General features: G+C 40.1%; 1 protein-coding gene across 2 annotated transcripts in view; it reads left to right on the top strand.

The window, feature by feature from the left end:
* The window catches only part of NAB1 (NGFI-A binding protein 1), a 54,261-nt gene extending 33,809 nt beyond the window's left edge, over nucleotides 1-20,452 (top strand). For both annotated transcript variants that reach the window (XM_007420385.3, XM_025165028.2), the window contains exons 5-8: nucleotides 4,903-5,019; nucleotides 14,750-14,891; nucleotides 15,667-15,816; nucleotides 17,378-20,452. In XM_007420385.3, the coding sequence (XP_007420447.1) occupies nucleotides 4,903-5,019; nucleotides 14,750-14,891; nucleotides 15,667-15,816; nucleotides 17,378-17,469 (501 nt within the window). In that variant the 3' untranslated portion in view covers nucleotides 17,470-20,452. The remainder of the gene's footprint in view (nucleotides 1-4,902; nucleotides 5,020-14,749; nucleotides 14,892-15,666; nucleotides 15,817-17,377) is intronic.
* Nucleotides 20,453-20,731: the final 279 nt, after the last annotated feature.

Below are 20,731 nucleotides of genomic sequence, written 5' to 3'. Positions count from 1 at the left end.
TATTTCAATATAATTTTATTTAAATCATCAAAAAACTCTTTCCCTAAACGAATTGGAATTGTCTGGAATAAATATAACATCCTAGGCAATATATTCATCTTGATAGTGGATATTCTCCCAGTCATTGATAATTGTAAATTCTCCCATTTTGTCAGATCTATTACAATCTGTCGTTTAAGTTTAAGATAATTATCCTCCTTCAATGTACTACATCTTGGTGTAATGTATATCCCTAGGTATTTAACCCTGTTTGTAACCTGTATTTCCAAGACTTCTTCCAATTCTTTCTTTTGCCTTGCTAGCATATTCTTTGTTAATATCTTTGTTTTGTCTTTATTTCCCTGGGGAAATGCAGGGAGAGTGAAGTGTCTTAACAGACATTCATGAAATTAAACAAGGTAGGAAGCAGGCAGAGTGCAGCCTCTGAAATTCTTTGCAGTCTCTTTCCCTGCAGTGGCCATAATGGGCATCTGTATTTTCTTCTGTGCAACAAAATGAAGTGTGCGTGTGCTTTTCCTCCTTTCTCTTATCCTGGACAGATGGAGTCCCTCTGCATCACGTCTTTCCAAAGTTATGTTGGAAAGAATAAAAATGTGGAATCTGGTACGTCTTGCCGGGCATAATAGTATGGTTTGTATAAGCCAAGAGTCCTGGAACGGATGTGTGTATTTGGAAAAGCTTTGGAGGGAAAATGAGAAGAAAAGAAGAATACTGGGGTTTGCTTGGGTAGAAAGGGAAGCCTGGGAAGAAGGGGGGGAAGATGTTAGCTTGCTTTGCTCTACTTAATTTTTTTAAAGTTTCAAAAATAAAATACTTTGTCTGGTTGTTCATGAGGATGTGATTTACAGTAATATCTAACTTGTATGTATCTTTATTTTATATCTGAGATAAACAGAATAATGGGTGTGGGTAGAAGAGGCCCCAAAGCCCTTTCTTGAGAGACTTAACTTCCATGGTTTTAATTCTCCTCTTTCTGATACAGCAGCAGTGATTGACACCAAGTAACTTATTTTCTGTTGGTTTTAAGGAGAACTCAAAAAAAAAAGGACATGTTTCTCACTGAGAACCGGTAACTTGGGCATGTCAGCCTGTTCAAGGGCTTATTCTACAAATAGTCTTGGAGAATAAGTGCCATTCTGAGACAGGTGTCTTCTAAGCATTTATGTTCTGGGAGGAGTAAATAGCTGCATAAAGCTTAGATATGCGTTGAGCTATTTTTCTCTGCCTTCAGGAAATCATTTCCCTAGGTAAGAGGTGTGAAACACAGGAATCCAGGGTGTCACCACTTTTGATTCTGCTCTCAGCTCTTCCACATTGGTGGGTGTAAAACACTGCCATTTTGATCTTGCAGGGGCATTTAATACCTCTTTTCCATAGGTGGAACTGAATGCCCAAGGCCCAACATGAAATGATTTTCCAGTATAATCACTCTCTCTCTCTCTCTCTCTCACACACACACACACACACGAACACACGGTTCAGGAGTGAGGTGCCTTAGCAGAACTGTGCAGGCAAACCTCCGAATGCTGTGCTTCAGCTAGCCACCATTGTAACCCTCTCCTCCACAAGAGCAGAGAGTTCTGCAGAGGCCGTACAAATGTGGTGGGGGCTCACCAATTACTTCCAATTACCCGTGAAAGCCTCTCGTGCTTCCCCTGTGCGATGCCTCCCCTTTCGTTGATTGGAAAGGGTAGGTGAGGTGTAGGAGGAAGGCGTGCAGGGAGAAGAGGGGGTGGGAATCCAGTAGAACAACAAGCCCTGGGAGCAGAGGGGGTGGGTGAAGGAATGCGACGACGAAGGAGGGTTGGACTCGGATTGGGAGTCATTCTTACTGAGATCCCTTTGGATCCCTGCTCTCCCCCCAAAACTGTCAGTGCTTGTATTCCACACAAAAGCTGTCCCCTTTCCTCCAAGCAGCTACTTCCTTCTCAAGGGGTTGCTTGTCTTTTGGAGGTGTCCCCTGTTCTTGACACACGAACGGGACACCTCTCAGAACCTCCCCACCTATGTGCAAGCTATTGGGGTGGGGAGGTTGTGAGAAAGCCAAATGAGTTATTGGTGGTGAAATGACAGGCTCACTCTGATCAGCCTTATTCATTTGTGTATCTGCTGTGTGGGTAGAGGTTTCCTTTCCAAATTTAGTGTTGGCAGCTGGGAAGAGGAGGAAAGGTAGTGTGTGTGTGTGTGTGTGTAAGCATGCTTTGAGGGGGTGGGGACCTCTGCAGGCTTGCCCTCCTATGGACTAGCAGTACAAAAGCTTTGTGAACACAGACCTAGCTGCGGTGGAGGGAATCTGATGCAAAGTTCAACGCTTGAAAAGCTCAGTGGGAATAAGAGGCCCACAGGGAAATGGAAAAAGGGGGGGGGGAGAAGTTCAGCATTAATGTCAGCACTAGATAGGGTGGGAGAGAGAGGAAAAAGAAGGTATGAGCCTGCCCACGCCACTGTCAAGCGAGGTTGAAAAGGGAGAGTGTGGGATTTCTTTCACTCCCTGAAGATTTTAAAAAAAAGCAACAACCCAGAAGCCTTGCAGTCTGGTGTGTGTGTGTAGGAGCAGGGTTGGTGGAGGGGAAGAAAAGTGCCTGTGGGACTGAGAACATCTGCTCTAAGAAATCGCTTTAAGAGCAGCCAAGTTGGAAGGAAGTACGGCATGTGTGCGGGTGTTTTCGCAGAGCACACCACACGCACCAGCGAGAGAAAGGAATGGAGGGCTCACAGAGGTCCTCTCCGCTCGGGGACTTTCACAACCTTTATTTTGGTTAGCATCTTAAGAAGAAGGTGGTGTGCAGCGAGCGCCCGATAAATAGTTGCTACCCACAGCTAGGCCTGCGTCTGTTGTATTTCTGAGGGAGAAGCCCAGGTATTTGCTGCGGGTAGTAGCTGCAAGGCTTTTCCCAATCAGCCAGCAGTGTTCGTTCATTGCTGCACTTTTCTGGCTTTATACATCTCATGAGGGTTTCAAGTCCATTGGGAATTACACATTGTCTGCATTCACATGTAACATTAACCCCCAAATTTTCAGTCATGCTTTGTTGAGTAAGATGGGCAGGTCCTAAATTGTGGGTGCACACATGCACTGAGTCCAAAACAAACAAAACCACGTTTATGTTTTAATGCAGTTAGCCATTTGCTGGGTGTGGCCGCCATTTTTGTTGGACTGGAGCAATTGGAGGCATTCACGACTATTTCTGCTTGAGCCATCTAATATTTTGAATAGAAAAATTGCAGTAGTTTGCAGATGGATTATGGTCTAAAAAGGTTAGATAAAAGCTGAGAGCAGGATTTCCACGTCATCCACATTTGAGGATAATGCCCATAGTTATTTGATGTTAAGGCTATGTTGGATTTCAGTTTTCTTTTATCTTCCTTCATTTAATTAAGGGGGGAAATCATGGTGGCCTTTTTGAATAAAGTTGGACCAAAAAGTACTTTAGAGCCAAATTAGAAACCTGTAGGCAATTATTTGGCTGATTAGTTTAGTTCAATGTGCAAAATACACAGTAGCTCCTTTCATGCTCTTCTAGGGTTGGGTGTTTTTTGTTTGTTTGGTTTTTTTTTGGAAACATTGCTTCAGTTACTAGGTTTTTGAACAGGATTCAGTGAGAGTAGAATCGAGTCTAACAGAATTTCTCCTCTGTGCCACTTTAAAGGTAGTGCAGCAATCCTATCTATTTTTAGTTCTAGCAATTTTCTATTTTTTTTCTCCTCTCTCCTCCAAATAGATCTTCTCCTTGCCAGTTTGCACCTCTTGCCAAAAGCACCTGGCTGTTTTTCTTCCCGAGTCCATCTCCTGCTCTTACTCGGCTCCAGTTTCTCTGTGCGTTGTTTGGTTTGGACCCTTCTTCGAAGTTTCATGGGCTCCGGGCTTGTGGCCACCTGTGGTTTCTTCCAAGGCTTCCCTCCCTTCTGTAGACCAACCCTTCTTCATAGATGTTTTATTTTTATCCGCACTGACTTGCCTCCAAAGGTGGAACACTTGCAGCTTTCCCAGCTGAGAACATCGGGTGTAAAACTAGTTGGTGTCAATGGCATTGTCACCACAAGTGCAATCCTGCAAGTTATAATCAGCATAGCATTCACTGGAGAGTCTACTTGATCTCAGTTTGAAGAGGCTGATTAGTCCAAACTCATTACAGCTGCTTCAAGGCCCTTCTTCAAATTCCAACAATCAGATCAATTTTTGAAAGGCTGCTTGGCCGGTAGAGCGAGTTTTTTTTTCCTAGGCTCTTACTAGTCTACCTACAGCCCTGAAGAGAGGGTTTTTAGTTCTTATACTCCGGTTTTTAACTTAATTGGTATGCTTGTTTCCCCTTTTCTAGCTTCCTTGATATTTTCAGAAATGTGCCCAGCTCTTTCTGCATTGCTCAGTTATAAGTGTATATCTATATGGCTATTGTATTGTAGAGTTTAAGGAGAGAGATATAGAAGAGATCATCTCATTTTTTAACCTTTGCAAAAACTCGGTGATATTGCTAGTCCCAGTCTCACTCTCTCCCCCTCCCCCCTTCCCTCCCATCTTGTGAGCTTTATAACTAAGAGAATCTCATGTTTTTATTGCATGGTATTAGGCTTTCTGAAAATAATCCATAATTTGAAAAACTGTCTTTTTTAGAGGCACTAGAACTGTGTTATTTAAATTGAATCTTCTTAAATTGTGTTTATAATCATTTGGATTTTCCAGAAAGCTGCAAATGCAGACATCGTAACTGTGAGAAAGCACATGTTTCTCCAGTTCATTAGTCAATAAAGTTCCCTACCATTTTTGGAACACAGTATTGATTGAAGAGGTCTTTCTTCCCTATTAACTATAGTTAATATCGGTAACTATTTTTTTTTCTGTGTGACAAATAGAAAAATTCTGCTATACTAATTGCTTCTTTTCTCCATCTTCCATGTTGATAGGTTGGCTTTCCTGATTTCCAAGATGCCATCCAGAGTTTTTATCAAGAAGATCCAGTTAAACTACAGCAGGCATTGTCAAAAGGGAAGTGTGAAGACCTGGCAGCGCTTGGTTCCCAGGTAAACAAATAATGTGCCATTGGGCATCCAATTAATGCTTGTTCCTTAACAGGCATGTTTCTTTCTTTAACAGGATATTCTATCATAGTGGAGTGCAAAAGATTTCAAATTCAAAGCAGTTCAAGTTTGAAATAGCTCAGACAGGGCTGTTTTGACTCAGAACACCTACAGTGTGGTTACCGTGGCATCAGGGCATTTCTGATAAAGTAGTAACAGCTGCTTTGAACTTAAAACAGGACATTTTGGTCTTTGCACATCCCTATTCTGTCCTAATCCTACAGTTTAAAAAAATTCTTCTGACTAGGGGTTATTATTCCCAATGTAAGCATTTAACTCATGAAATTATTCTGTCTTTTTAAAAGGATGATTGGTTATACCTTCTAAATTGAAGGATGGGGGAGGAAATATCCATCTACTAAAGCCGATGGAATGTTTAAATGCCTTTCATGTTACATTTGGAGAAAAAGGAAATGTATTAACATTGTAGGAGGAGAACCATTTTAGCCTATGGTGGCAAAAAATCTGAAGGAGTTTGGTATCACCTTTTCCAACTAACACATTTTATTAAAAGGGAAAAGCCTTCATGTGTTGCAGCTTACAATGCATCTGAAGACGTGAGCTGCAGTTCAGAAAAGCTTTTGCCTTTTTAATAAAATTTGTTAGTCGGAAAAGCTGCTTACCAGACTCCTTCTGATTTATTAAAATGGGTCTCAGTCAGTTGTCATGAGTGCAGATGAGGACTTGCTCATTAGCTTTTTCTTGCAGTGATACAAAAGTCTGCAGTGAGATCAAAAAGAAAAAATACAGGTAACCCTCGGTTAATGACCATTTGTTCAGTGACTGTTCAAAGTTATGATGGCACTGAACAAGGAGACTTACAGCTGGTCCTCATAGTTGCAGCTGTCACAGTGTCCCTGTGGTCACATGATCATGATTCAGGCGCTTGTGGCAACTGGCTCACAATTACAATGGTTGCAGTGTCCTGCAGTCACATGATCGCCATTTGTGACCTTCACTGCGGCTTCCAACAAGCAAAGTTGATGTGGAAACCAGCAGGAGGTCACAAATGGCGATCATGTGACATTGCGCCTAACGACTACAATTGGAACTGCCAGAACCACCATGGTAAGTCGGCATGGTCACATGACATTGTGCTTTATGACCGCATTGCTTAGTGATGGAGTTCCTGGTCCCAGTTACCGTTGTTAACCAAGGGCTACCTGTAATGAGTACTGCAGTGTACCATTAAACATAAACTTATTAAATAAAAATACTTTACTTGTATCCTTATGGAAGTAGTGAGTAGCTTGAACCTTTTTGGGGAAGGAAACTTGTGAAAACCTGGAATTCCAGTATTCTAAATATCTGGAGTTCCAACATCCACAGTACTTCTGCTTTAAAATGGTCTCATACTGAAGTATTTTCTGTATTTCCTGTCCAGGATTGTCAAATTTCCATAGCAAATGGTGTTGCAGAAAGCTGAAATTGTGGTTTAAGGGCCTCAAAATCAAACTCTTTCTGTAAATCGGAAATGATTCCTGCAAACCCTTGCAGAGATTTAGGTTCAACATTACTTAAGGAATTCAGAGTTGGGAAATGAACCAAATTGCCAGCTGTCAGATGTTCTGCCTACTCCAGTGTTGAATGATTTAGCACCTTCATCCATCTGTTCTACTCTGAAGTTTCAAGGGCAGGGCATTGAGGGGATCAAGAACAGCGACTGCAGAGAGGAAGGAAGGGAGGAGAGCAGGGCTTTGGTCCTGGTTGCAAGTTGGCTGCTGCCCACCTAGCTGGCCATTCTGCCCATGGCACCAGGATGGGAGAAGTACTGAGGGCTCTCCCCAAACACCAGGCTGCCCAGTTGTGTCTGGCCTTGGGATTCCTCTCTGGCCAAGTTCACCCTGATCTGAGAGCCCACCTACCCACTCCGCTGAAACTATATACTCCTACTCCTCCCCTGCCCTCTAGGACCTGGTACCACTGATTTGCTGCTGCTTCCCCTTCACCCCAGCTTCATGGACCCTCCAGGCTTGGGGATGGTGGGGTAGCATGAGGTTTCAGTAAGGATAGGGGTGGCATGCAGTGATGCAAACACAAAACAGGCAAACAAACCCTGCATCAGAAGGACAGTCCTCCCTACTAGCCAGGTAGCAATGGGTGGAGAGGAGTGCATGGGCCCTTCCTGCTGTTACCTCACTAGAAAGCTTGGGCTCATGCACATTGTGAGTGCTTGGAATTTCCTAGGCCACCAAACACCAAAAGAAGCCTCTCTTTCCTTCTGATAATTCAGGTGTGGAGCTGTAGTGAGCATAGTTGTCAAAATAGTTTATTTGGGGCTTTGGGGATTCTCTGAAAATCAGTACACAGGTAGTCCCTGGGTTAAGGACACTTGGGATACAGACAACCCATAGTTAAGAACAGAACCTATTGTAGCAAAATTCAAGTTAAATACACAATGGTTTGAGTTAATTACATAATACTACTTAGTATTATAAGTAGTATTATACAGTAATACTGTTTCGACTTACGTACAAATTCGACTTAAGGACAGACCTTGGGAATGGAACTCATTCTTAAACTGGGGACTATCTGTGGCTGAAAACAGCCTTCCTAACACTTCTAACTCCAGATGGGAGAGAGCTGCAGAAGATCAGAGACATACACTTGAGGTTCAGGCATCTCATTTGGGGACGTCTCGCTGGCTGCTTTTCTGTCTGCAGAACCACTTTCTCATTTACTACCTTAATTTGGCAACACCACCATCTCCAAATGGTGGTGACAACCTACTTGGAAACAGTTTCCAGCTGACTAGAAAAAAGGTTAAATGAAAAGTTAAATGACTAGAAAAAAGTTAAATGAAAAATAAGTAAACCTTCATATAAAATAAATTAACAATACTTTGAAACTTCTGCATTTGTAATGTTCCTGGATTTTTTTTCTTTTTTAAATGCCTTATTTAATAACAAAGTAGAATAAGTATGTTTAATTTATTTATCTGTAATTTGAAGGGTACTGGTATCAAAATAAGAGTATTGTTGAGTCTTCTAAGGCTTTCATGCTACTTTTCTGCACCTTGAAGCATCTGCTAGGTCACTGATTTATTTTTATTTGTTGATATATTAATTTATTAAACTGCTATAGCTTGCCTTTCCCCCCCTCTGGCCCCACCCACTTTCCCTTATATCCTATTCATTTTTCGCGTGTATCCTAGTCTTGACTTCTCAGAAATACAAAACATTAAATAAGGTGCAATCCTAGGGAAGGATGCATATAATTAGAGCCTAATATGTCAGTTAACACAGTGAATCTCATTTAATATAATGGGGCTTATGTCTGGATGAATATGCAGAGAAATTTGTTTTTTCTTTGTTTGTTACTTTTGTACCCACCCCAGTCCAAATGAAAATACATTGAAAGGGAAATAACTGATCCTGCTGTAGCTCCTTTCTGGATTTTTGAGATGTAAAAACAGATGCTTGCTTGTGATGCTATGTGAAAATATCCAGCTGACCTTTCTGGTTTAATATCAAGTGACTGCAGTACTCCATGGTCTCCAGAGATCTTTCTTTGCACTGTTGCTCCGCATTTTTTCAAATCTAACAATCTCAGATGAATCAGTCGCATTTTAGTTGTAAGGATGATCATATGCCCGACCTGTTGCTGACGTGTGGCCCTCAGTGCAGGTGTATCCTTTTGAATGGCATAAATTGGGAGGGGAGCTAGTGCTGCCCTTGGCCTATTTGTTTGTTTATTTACAATATATATATGCCACCCCAATCTTCAGATTCTGGGTGGTATGTGAAATAATTAACAAACAATTAAAACAACATAAGCAGAAAAAGAAAACCACATGGCAGCTGGTAATCTTCTTCCCTGGACAAAGGCCCACTGAAAAAGGATGGTTTTAAAGAGAAATGCACCCCATGCCCCTCCCACGTACACTGGTTAGATAATCTGAAACCCTATAGGGTCACAGAGATGGATGGAAACGAGAAATAAATAAGTAGCCACTGCACTTCTTAATACCCAGCTATGTGACGGCATTTAGCTAACCTTGTCCGATCTTGAAAAGCTAAGCAAGACTGGACTTGGTTGGTACTAGGATGAGAGACCATTAAAAAAATCGCAGGGCTGTAAGCTAGATTGGGAATTTGAAGGAAAAATAAAACTCCTGGAAAAGGTAATGGCACACTCTGCTGTTGCCAAAATACGTGGACATGTTCATTACGTTTACCAGGAGCTGGAATAATCCTAGAGCGCTGCTTTGGTGAAGAAGAAAAGCATGCCAAGTCTTTCTGCCTGCGTGCAGTTTGAGAGATTTTGACCTATTGTGGGTATTCACTCTCAGGCCATGTTGTTACAGCTTTACTTTCCTGCATTGTAGGCGAAGGAAGATCTTAATTCAGAGAGAGGGGCTGAATATTCATTCACTAGAACAAGCGAAGTGGAGAAAGCTTGCTATATCCTACTTTGATTGGTTATGTGCCATCAAGTCTTTTTTGACTCCTAGCAACCACGTAGATAGATTTTCTCCATGGCAGTCTGTCCCTAACCTGGTCTTTCAGGTCTTCCAACAGTGCACCCAGTGTCGCTATAACTGAGCCCATCCACCCCGTTGCTGGTCATCCTCTTCTTTTTTGTCCTTCCTCCTTTCCCGGCATTCGAACCTTCTCCAGAGAGCTGGGTGTTCGCATAATGTGTCCGGAGTAGGGTCATTTGAGCCTGGTCATTTGTGCCTCAAAGGAGGACCCTGGGTTGATTTGTTCAGTGATCCATCGGTTTGTTTTCTTGGCTGTCCACAGTATAAAAGCATGAATACTCTTCCTGTCCCTCCTTTATTTATTCCTTTATCCTAATTTATTTATTACTAATGAATTAGTTACAAATTATCCTATTGAATTCTCATTAAAAATTTCAGTTTCTGTCCCTGCTTAAACCTGTCTTGTCTTCTTTGTCCTTTTACATAAAGTGAGCAGAGACCAATGAAGATGGTTTACCCACTGGTAGAGAATAGGACGACATAAGGAATAATAATATCAAGTAGTATCAGTGTTTGTTACAGAAGAGTTTATAATATACATTTCTAATGCATCTTGATAAGAGAAATGAAGTGAGCATCTTATGTCCAAGAGTTTTACAAATGCTGTCACGGAAGCAATTACTTCTGGCTCTTTAATGCAAACATATGTTTCTGACATTCTTACTTTAAATCAGGAACAAAACTATTGCCTTCCAGATATTTGGGTTTACAGTTTCCAGATCTCATGAAGGATTGTGCTCACAAAGCCTTAATTAGAATTGCTCAAAACATCTAGCAGGGAGCAATTCAAGTGCCTCTGCTTTCTGTCTTTAGAATGTACGTAAAATATCCCAAGGGTGAGGAGTTCCGCATTTAACGCTATAAGCAGTTATAGCGTTATAAATTCTGTGGGGCTGGGAATGTGTTGATTTAGCCCATTATGTTTAATGTTTAGATTGTGGTTAGAAACTGGAAACATTTTCTTCATCCCATTACTACGTATTTGTTTTCTATCCATTTTCCTTCAAACATTGTATGTCTCATTTAAATAGGCACACATTGGCTGTTTTCTTTTCCAATTGATGAACTGTTCCTGTAATTAAAAATAACATACTTAGAATTTAGTATTCTCTCGGCTCTGTTCATTTAGACTATGTTCTAACAGGTTCTGTGCCCTCTTAATTATATTCTCTTGTAGTCCATAAGGCCTCCTCCTTTATTCAGGCAAATTTTGCACTTTATTATTATTCACAAGTAAACTGTCATCCTACACTTTTCAGAATGACAGATTGTTGGGTTTTTTTAAAAAAAAAATTGGATAGTACTGCATCCAGAAATAAAGCATGAGTGAGATGTTGTCATTTTTCCTATGATAGTGGTGGTGAATTTTAAACATAAATTATTAAAATCCAGTGATCCTTTTGAAATGTTCATGTGTATACACACGCATACACACACACACACACACACACACATATGCACACAAAGAATATTAACAATATCTGGTTAAAATAATTATTTAAAAGAACAGAAACGTTATGCCAAGAGTTCACGCCAGCCATATTTTTAGAAACAAAACTATCCAAGTTTAGATAAAGCTCAGGTGCTTTAGGATAAATGTAGACTATTCTGTTAATGTGGCATCTCTCTCTCCTTCTATTACGAAGAATAACGATGCTTATTGATGGATTTTCTGAAGTGTGAGGATGGATTTTGCACTTCGTTAAAGCCACAGTATGAATGTGCTCCAAGTGATTGAGAACTCCTTATATTGCCATGGGCAAGAATAGATTGCACCAATGCCCAGCTAGACAGATGTCCCCATGCCCCCAACCTCCTTTTAATGAGCCATTGCTTTAAAACAGCCTTTGTTCAAGCAGAATGATTCAGATAATTCCATTTTTTTTAATGGATAACAATGTCAAATGGATTGTGGAAAAAACACTACATTAACAACACTTAACTAAAATGCAGTTTAGTTTATGGAGCCGCTTTTATCATAGTTCCTATGTGGCCTGTGTTGGTCCTTGAAGAGTGTGTTTTCTTGCTCATGATGCTATAAATTTTATAGCATGGAATATGTGGACTGAATACCCATTACATCTTAGAGTTTGCACATTCTTCAGTTATCCCTAAGTACCTAGCATGTTAATCTGAACATGTGGTTTGGTGCTTAAAACTAGCATTATTTGGATGTTGTCTTTGTTTACATTTTATATAGATCGAGATTCATATTTATTTAATGCCGCCAACAAGACAATGAACAAAATAATACAAATGAATCACCTCAATTCTGTTTTTCTGTTCTCAGAATTCTCTTAAAAAGGCCAAAGTTTTCCAAATTCCTAACCTTTTCCTTTCATGCACATTTCAAATTATATATTTAAATTATTCAGGGAAGTAAGTTTGGCCCTTTGTCTGGCAAAAGTGATGGCTAATCAGCGTTTCCATAGGCTTACTTTGAAAGGAGAGGGGAATGGCTTCAGGAGGGACAAAAGTACAATCCATTCAGCACTGGGAGAACAGTCCATGCAAGCAGTTAACAATTTACATCAGATTACCTGATGTCTTCAATATGTTTTGGATTTTAGCTTTCATAATGCCCCAAAGAGAGCCAGTTTGTGTAGTGGTGAAGGCACCAGGCTAGCAACCGGAAGACGGAGTTCCAGTCCCGCCAGAGGCACAAAGCCAGCCAGGTGACCTTGGGGCAGTCACACTCTCTCTCAGCCCTAAGAAGCAGGCAAGGGCAAACCACTTCCAAAAACCTTGCCAAGAAAACTGCAGGGGCTAATCCAGGCAGTTGAAACTGCTTTGAAAGCACAAAAACAAAACAAGTTGTTAGTTGGTGGGATGCTTGCTCACTGATCTTAAATGGCTTCTGGGGAAGGAATCACTTTTTAGCAGCTTAGACAGATCCTGTAGATGATTAGATGATTCCCCAGCTAAAGAGGGATAGTTTGCTTCAAAAATCCATGCCCTGGTCATTTCTCCATGGACAACTACTGTGTGTGATACGTGTGGTCTGCCACTGCAGATGTCTTGTCTTGCTGTAATCACTGGCCCACTACTCAGAGGGTGGCTGCTTTGACCTTCAGTGCCCTTTGAAGCTTTGCACCTGAAGGACTCCTTTCTTCCCATTTATGGTTGTGACCAGCATGAAGGCTGTTTTTCAGGTGTCTTTATCAGGTGAGGTGCAACAGGTGCTAGCAGTGAAAGGTTCCTTTTGGTATTGACTTCCCTGTTGTGGAATGCCACCTCCATGGAACTTTTCTGACCTCTCCTCCCTGAATGTCTTTTCAGTGCCAAGAAATTAATGTAATTTTCCAAGATCTTTGACATTAGTTTTATTCACCGCTCTTTGTCTTTTATTTGGGATTTAATGTTGCATCTAATTTTACATTATTATGGTTGGTTGCACAGTCAGCCAGATGTTTAGACTGGATTTGGCATTTTTGTCCACCTATTGAGTCCTTCCCAAGGACCTGGAATAGGCAGATGTTGTTGTTTAATAATATTAAAGGTATTGTTGCAGGATGTAAGCTGTTCCAAGTAAAGCTGCCTTTTGCAATTGCACCCAAGGTGCCTACTACTATTGGTACTATCTTTGCTTTCTTTTGCTACAGTTGTTTTACTTCTATTTGCAGGTCTTTATATTTTGTGATTTTCTCCAGTTTTTTCTCTTCTATTCTGCTGTCTCCAGGTATTGTAATGTCCACTATCAAGACTTTTTTGTCTTTCTTATCAACAGTTCTTAAGTCTGGGATGTTGTGTGGCAGGTGCTTGTCTGTTTGAATTCTAAAGTCCCAGAGCACTTTACCTTCTTCATTTTCTATTACTTTGTCTATTTTGTGGTCCCACCAGTTCTTGCTTGCAGGAAAGTGGTATTTTTGGCAGGTACTCCAATGTACCATTGTTGCTACTTTGTCATGCTGCAATCTTCTTGCAGCAGCTAACTAGGTGGTCCACTGTTTCTTCAGCTGCTTTGCAGAGATGGCATTTGCTGTCTGTTGCTGTCTTCTCAATTCTGGCTTTATATGCATTTGTTCTTAAGGCTTGGTCTTGTGCAGCCAAAATTAGCCCCTCTGTCCCTTTCTTCAACTTCCCTGCTCTTAGCCATTGCCAGGTTTTGTTGTTATCTGTTTTGCCTGTTAGGGTTTTTTTTTTAATGTACTGGCCATGTAATACTTCATTTGGTCTTTCTTATAGGCCAGTTTGGTCTCTTTGGTATTCAGTAAGCCTTCATGGTGTACCAGCTTCAGTGCATCTTCTTCACTGTCCTTCAGGTATTCTCCCAATGCCTTTTTTTCCTCTTCAACTGTATGGTGCACTTAGAACATTCCATACTCACCTATGCTCCCTGGTAAATGGAGTTTGTCAACGTCACTGCATGGATTAATAATAATAATAATAATAATTATTATTATTATTATTATTATTTTATTACATAAGGACCTCTTTTTTGTGCAATAGCATATACTTAGATTTACAGTTATGGCTGTTTTCTGATTTCACAGGTTTTGTATCCCACCCCCATCTGAAGAGTTTAAGTAGCATACAACAGAGTAGAGCCAGTTTGGTGTAGTGATTAAGGCACCAGGCTAGAAACTGGGAGACCATGATTTCTAGTCCCACCTGAGGCACCAAGCCAGCTGGGCGACCTTGGGCCAGTCCCTCTCTCAGCCTTGAGAAGGAGGCAATGGCAAACCATTTCCAAAAATCTTGCCAAGAAAATGGCAAGGATTTGTCCAGGCAGTCACCAGGAGTCAACACTGACTTGAAGGCATGCACACACTCACACACAACAGAGTAATAGTAAAGAATAGAAACAGAAAAGAAATTCAACTAATATTCAACTAATTAAATTCCCCAGGTGGCCACTGGAATAATTTAATCCTGGTTAAAAGCATGGTGAAATAGCATTGTTTTGACAGGGTTATGAAATTCCAGAAGAGAAATTTGAGAGTAGTTGAGTGTTCTAACTTTTGTAACTTACTCCTTGATTCCTCTTGCCTTTGGAGATCCTCAGCAGAGATTCTAACTCCACTGCTACTTGTCAATCTCCCCCCTCTGTTTTTTACTTCTCTATAACTTATAAAATGCTCGGCAGGGAGTGTGTCGTTTTTGGGCTCTGTATTGCTGTTAGCACCTGGTTGGTGGTGCAAAAGTAAAAAGTAATTGTGCTGTGTGCAAACATCTCCATGTGCATTTCAGCCTGAAAAGATGATGGCCAAGCAAATGGAGTTCCTTTGCAACCAAGCTGGCTTGGAAAGACGATTTTCTACGGGTCTTTACAGGCAAAGTTCAGAAGAAAACAGCCCCAATGGACTGACTCCAGATCCTGCTGATGGGCAAGGTACGGTTGCTTTTTCAGGCATGTATTTGCCATTATACATTTCTTTTATAGTTAGTATTTTTGATGTTGATGCAGTAGCACTGCGATGATGACGATGACGATGACGACGATGATGGTCTCAGTCAGCCAGATGTTTAGAGTGGATTTGGCATTTTTATCCACTGTCGAGTCCTTCCCAAGGACCTGGGATAAGCAAATGATGTTGTTGTTGTTATCCCACCTTTTTTATATATAACTCAAGGGAGCAGACATACCTAATACTCCTGCCTCCTATTTTCTCCACAGCAACAACCCTGTGTTATATTATATAGTAATACCTCTAGAGAGTTAAATTTGTGGAGGTTTAAAGAGTTCTTAGAGGGACTCTAAGGACAAAGTGATTTTCAAATGTCTAGCCTTTGCCTTATGAAAAACAAGTTGTCTGAAGCCTGTGATTTGATTGACTAAACATGCTGCAAAGGCCAAGTGATTGCAATTGTTCCTACTTTGTGGGTACATACACACATTTTCTTCCCAAGTGCTTCAGGTGATCTGTGAGCCCCAGATCATGCTCCTGATGGCTACTGAATCAAGAAATGGTTGAAAATGTGGGCTGGAGCTAAACAAACCACATGGATGAAAGGCTTCTACTGTGAAGAAGCAACCAGAAAATAATGACTCCTGTAACTAATGTCCATGTGATACTATTGACAATGGGCTTGTTTCTTGGAAGCTAGAGTGGTTCCATCTCTGTTGTAACATGCATGTGGTTTATACCTGCGCTGATATCTTCTAGGTGAAAGGCCTTTAAATCTCCGTATATCAGGTCTATCAAACAGACACTTGCCACACATTTCATTAGATGGAGAACCTCCTGGAGTGAAGCCCCTTTGCAGTGAGCTGAGCCGACAATATGCCAGTGGTGAGGCAAAATCACAATTGCCAGGTAAATATTTTTTCTTCATGCTGTATCTGGAATACAGGTAGTCCCTGGGTTAAGAACCCCCAGTTTACAGACCACCCATAGAACAGAGCCTATTGTCGCAACATTTGAGTTAAATACACAGTGGTTCAAGTGTGATGGAAGGCATGAGCGAGGAGGATTCTGGAATGGAGCTTCAAGGTTACAGGGAGAGGGGAGAAACATTCCAAGGAAAGCACCTCCTCAGCTCCCAGATGGACTGTGTGAAGGTCAAGAGAAAGAGACTGGCCCCTCCCTAAGGGCATAGTGGTTATAGTTGCTGTCGTTGGGGGATTAGAGTTAGTCTGGCGAGATTCTGTCTATTAGGTGCAAGCTAATAAAGAAACTGAGCTGATTTCTGGACTGTCTCGTTGTGATTCTTGGGCTGAACCTGACATCAAGTTAATTACACAATACTACTTATACAGTATTATACAATAATACTGTTCCAACTTACATACACATTCAACTTAAGGACAGACCTTGGGAACAGAACTCATTCTTAAACTGGGGACTACCTGTATTCTGGGAAACTTATGTTGGAAAAAAGCCCACAATTAGCCTATAGGTAGATAGGTTGGATTGGGACTGCAACTCCCATAATTGCCATCCATGATGGAAGGAGAGGTCTCTTTCCAGGTGTCTTGTGTAGCTTAATGAAATTTGTACCTGATTTATAATACCTAAGTAATGCTGCATCTACTGATACTTAGCATGTTCAGAGTCAGCATTTTAACAGGAAAATGCGTGGAATGCCAGGACTATGAGATTACATTCCATACTCACATCAGTGGCCCCAGTGGAAGTGAAGGTATATTGTGACCGACATCCTCACCATCCAGTTAATCAATAGCTTGCTTAAGTGAATGTTGCAGGTGTAGGAAAGCATTTCAAAGCTTTAAATGTAAGAACTTTTGCGTGATCAGTATCAGATGACCATCTTACGTGAATTTAGAAGGAAGTATCCCTGAGTTACTTTATGCCCATTTTCTCTGTAATTTCCTTATTGCTTTTTGGTGCTTGCTGTGAGCTGTCCAGACTCATGTATGTGAGATGGCAGCTGCAAAAATTGAATGAATGAATGAATGGATAAATGAATAAATAACTAAACTTTGTTCTTTGTGCAAAGTGAGCCAACCTAAGTTGCCTTTGGCTATGAAGGAATCTGGAGTTGATATATTTAAATCTTCCCATTGTTGTAACCTTTCCAACCATTTTAAGACCCTGAGTTAGAAGTTTGGATGTTCGCAGCTTTCACTACCAGGGCTTGTTCTTCCAAAGGCTTGAAACCTAAGTTCTGAGGGTCACTGCTTCTAACAGTGTGCTGTGACCTCCTTGAACACAGAGGGGCCTGCTCCTTTTCCTTCATAATATCTCCACCATGGTGATTTTAGTGGGTTTCCATCTTTTCAGACCTACAGTGTAGCACTACCAATACAGTTCTACCAGGATTTTGTATGCTAGCCATTGGCTACATTGGATATTACAGATGTCTGTCCATTTGCACTGTTTTTCAACAATACTAGTTTTCTTTTCTTTGTTGCAGAAGGTCTCGGTATTTTGAAAGATTTTCCTCACTCGGCTTTCAACAACCTTGATCGGAAGGTCATAAAAACCGAGCCAGAAGATACAAGATAGACGTGCTCCTGTTGGAAAAGGGTTCTTTCCAAATAAAGCTTCGAATGGAAAACAAATCAAGCCTTAATAACCAGTGTTGCCTCATTGAAAAAATGGGATTTCATAGCCAAAGTCTAAGTACTGGAACTGTCATAGTGAGGAGCTGAGGGACAAGCGAAACTGCAGCACAAGCAGTGGGTGCAAACCTGAGGAAGGGGATTCCTAAAATGGGAAACGCTCACAAAGTAATACTGTGGGACCTTGTTATTTAAGAATGTATTATACGTTTGAGTAACGTAATGTTTTTAAACAAATTCAAGTGTCACAATATGTATTACGTCCAGTAGAGGTGGCTGCCATTATTTTTACTTGAAATGTCGGTATCTACTTTCAATAGTTACAAGTTCAATTTTTTAAAAAAATCTTAGTTTGGGACATGGGTAGAGAAAGGTGAGGGGAGGGAGCATAGCGTAAGACACTTAAACAGCAGGTTTGCAGTTTTTTTTTTTTAAGTGAAAAAATAAGCAATTCCATAAAATGTTATAGGAATATAGCATTTAAAAGAGCTGACTGTATTATAACAGGCATTTTTATGCTCAGTATGTAACATTCTCAGAGACTTCAGGAATGTCTATCTGTAATGTATTTATTTACACTGTATTCTTGTCTGCTATTTAGGGATTGAAGGGGAGAGCAAGAAACATAATATTGTTTCATACTATAAATTAAGCAGGGAAGGAAGAAATAAATACACAAAATTTCATCCCATGGAAATTGACTGAGTAGACATTCAGATTAAGTAAGACTGGCAGAGCAGCTGAAATGCTGTCACCAGTTTGGAACATTCCTTAGAATCATTTTTTGTTTTCATTTTTTTTTTTAAGTTGAAATACTTCAGGTAAAAATAACAGTGGAAAAGCAATCCAAGGAATTTACATGCTGTGCAACAATCAGTAGAAGAGGAATAGTGAATGGATGTGCCATTAACAGAAGAGGACGTGGGATCAACTTTACCAATCTTGTTGACTTCATTCATATATCATATCCTGCTCATCAAATACCGATCCATTTTGTTTTGTATGAACGAAGAATTGTAGTCATTATTTATTTAATGGAGGGTTTCATTTGTGTGGATGACTGTGCCCTATTTGGTTTACAGTAATGAAGAAACATCTATTTTTCTTCCAGGCTCCAGCACATTATGCATAATACTAGTATGACGTCTGGGTTTGCATAAGAAGATCCCTCTATTCAGTGCACATAAATTCTATAGTTATATTAATGCAATTAAATAAGGTTTTAATACCTTTGTTCAAACCTTCCCCAACCTAGTGCATGATAGGAGTTGCAGTGCAATATTTCTGGAGGGCACCAAGTTGGAAAGGCTACCTGAGTTTATAAAAAGCTGAATTTGCCTATAGTAGATTTGTCATGCAGAGGGTGATGGTGAGGGTGGTTGATAACGGAAATGCCGCATATTCTTGTTAATCTTCCATGATGCAATATTACTCCTCTTATCTGAAGATTGTGGTCTACATAATGGCAATTACAGAATCATTCCACATACCATATTGAAGCTATTAATGTTGTGTGAGGTGAACCTTGTCATGCTTCAGTTGGAATCAATGTAAAACGTGTTTTAATAATTATATAACTCGATTTGTGGAGAAAGGTTTCATGGTAGAAACACCAGTGCGTGTTTTTATTTTGCAGCAAGAAAGCTTTTTTTAAAGCCAATGTTTCTTGAATTGCATTGTACCATTTGATAACAAAATATATTCCAATGAGAAGAATGTGCAACTTAGTGGATCAAAACAACATATTTGACTTAAGATGGCCAGTTTCATTGTTGTATAAATTAATAACATTAATATATGTCCATGTTTCCAAATGTTGTGCTGCTTGATATTAGTGAAATCACAAGGTATAGCAGTAATTACAGGAGAGTAAGCACACGTAATTATCAGTAGGACATTTGTTCAATAAAAGCCAATATAATGTGATGTAATAGAGAACTTTTTTTTCTTCTTAGTTGTAAACGACCTAATTTAGCTATGATATAAGCAATGAGGTATTTGCTTTTTTATACAGTCCAGCAAGTCATTTCAGACCCCAAACATAGACTTTTTACTTGTTTTAAATTTGCAGTACGTTGAATAGAGCCATGTTTATTTCTATGAAAGCAGGCCGAAGCAGCTCAATATGGTAACTCTGTTCACACATTGTTTTACCCTATTACATGATTTGCTTATTTATGTCTTTGTGTGGTCTGTGAAAACAGCCATTGTAGTTTGTAAACCATAGATTATGGCTAAGTGTGATCTGTGAAACCAGACATTTGTGGTTTATTCAACCAATCATAGCTAACAATATTGTGGTTTAGTGCAATGTAGGAGTCCAACACTCAACTCTTAACTACTTGATGTATACTGTTATAGAAATAAGAGCTTGATTAAAATACTCAGAACCCTCCACTCAAGCCTACAATGTCAGAAAGCACACGGAGAAAAGCTCGCCTCCCTCAACCCCCACTCCTGATATGTGAAAAAATTATCTTTCAGGAAGAAGTGTGTGTTATAGTTTTAACTTCAGCATGCACTTTTCTGAATACATACATGAACAGGCTCTGAGTCAGCCTTCCCAAACCTAATGCCCTCCAGATGAGATAGACTACTTTTCCACCTAAGCAAACTCATTGGAGGTGATGAGAATGATAACCCTGCCCTCCAGAAGGCACTTGATTGTAATTTTTTTTAAGAAAAGAGTCTCGCCCCTTGAAGCCAGTTGATAAGTTCTTTGTAGAAAGCTAAAAATGAGAAGACCAGTTGATGGCAATAGAGCCAAATGTCTTGTTCTAAATTTTTTGGTGGTGGTGGTGGTGGTGGTGGTGATGGTGATGGTGGTGTAGTATTAAAGAAATCTGGGGGGAGGGGGGTAACCAAAGTGTGATCTATGTTTGTCTGCATTTGTATTCTTGTTTTCTGAATTTCTGTGCCTTGTTGATTATAAAATAAAAATCACTTTGGTGAACTTTTTCCTTATCTATTTTTTTAAAAGTTAAAAGAATCAATTAGTAGCCTATGTTTCAGAAATTGCAGATTATCATGCAACACGGTTGATTTCCTTCAACCATCTCTTAATTGTATCCTGCATTAATGAAAACTTCCATAAAGTACTTGATTGTTATGATTTAAATTATTGTCCCTTTGATACAGATACAACTATATTTTAAATTGCCATTGCTTGATTTACAGCAAGCTCTCATTTAGCTTTATACAGACAG

This window comes from Python bivittatus, unplaced genomic scaffold (assembly GCF_059951505.1).
Source record: "Python bivittatus isolate LINGU-HERP-01145 unplaced genomic scaffold, Pbiv_v1 ctg000200_np1212, whole genome shotgun sequence".
NCBI classification, from domain to species: Eukaryota; Metazoa; Chordata; class Lepidosauria; order Squamata; family Pythonidae; genus Python; species Python bivittatus.
This window is presented reverse-complemented; position numbering and strand designations above follow the sequence as displayed.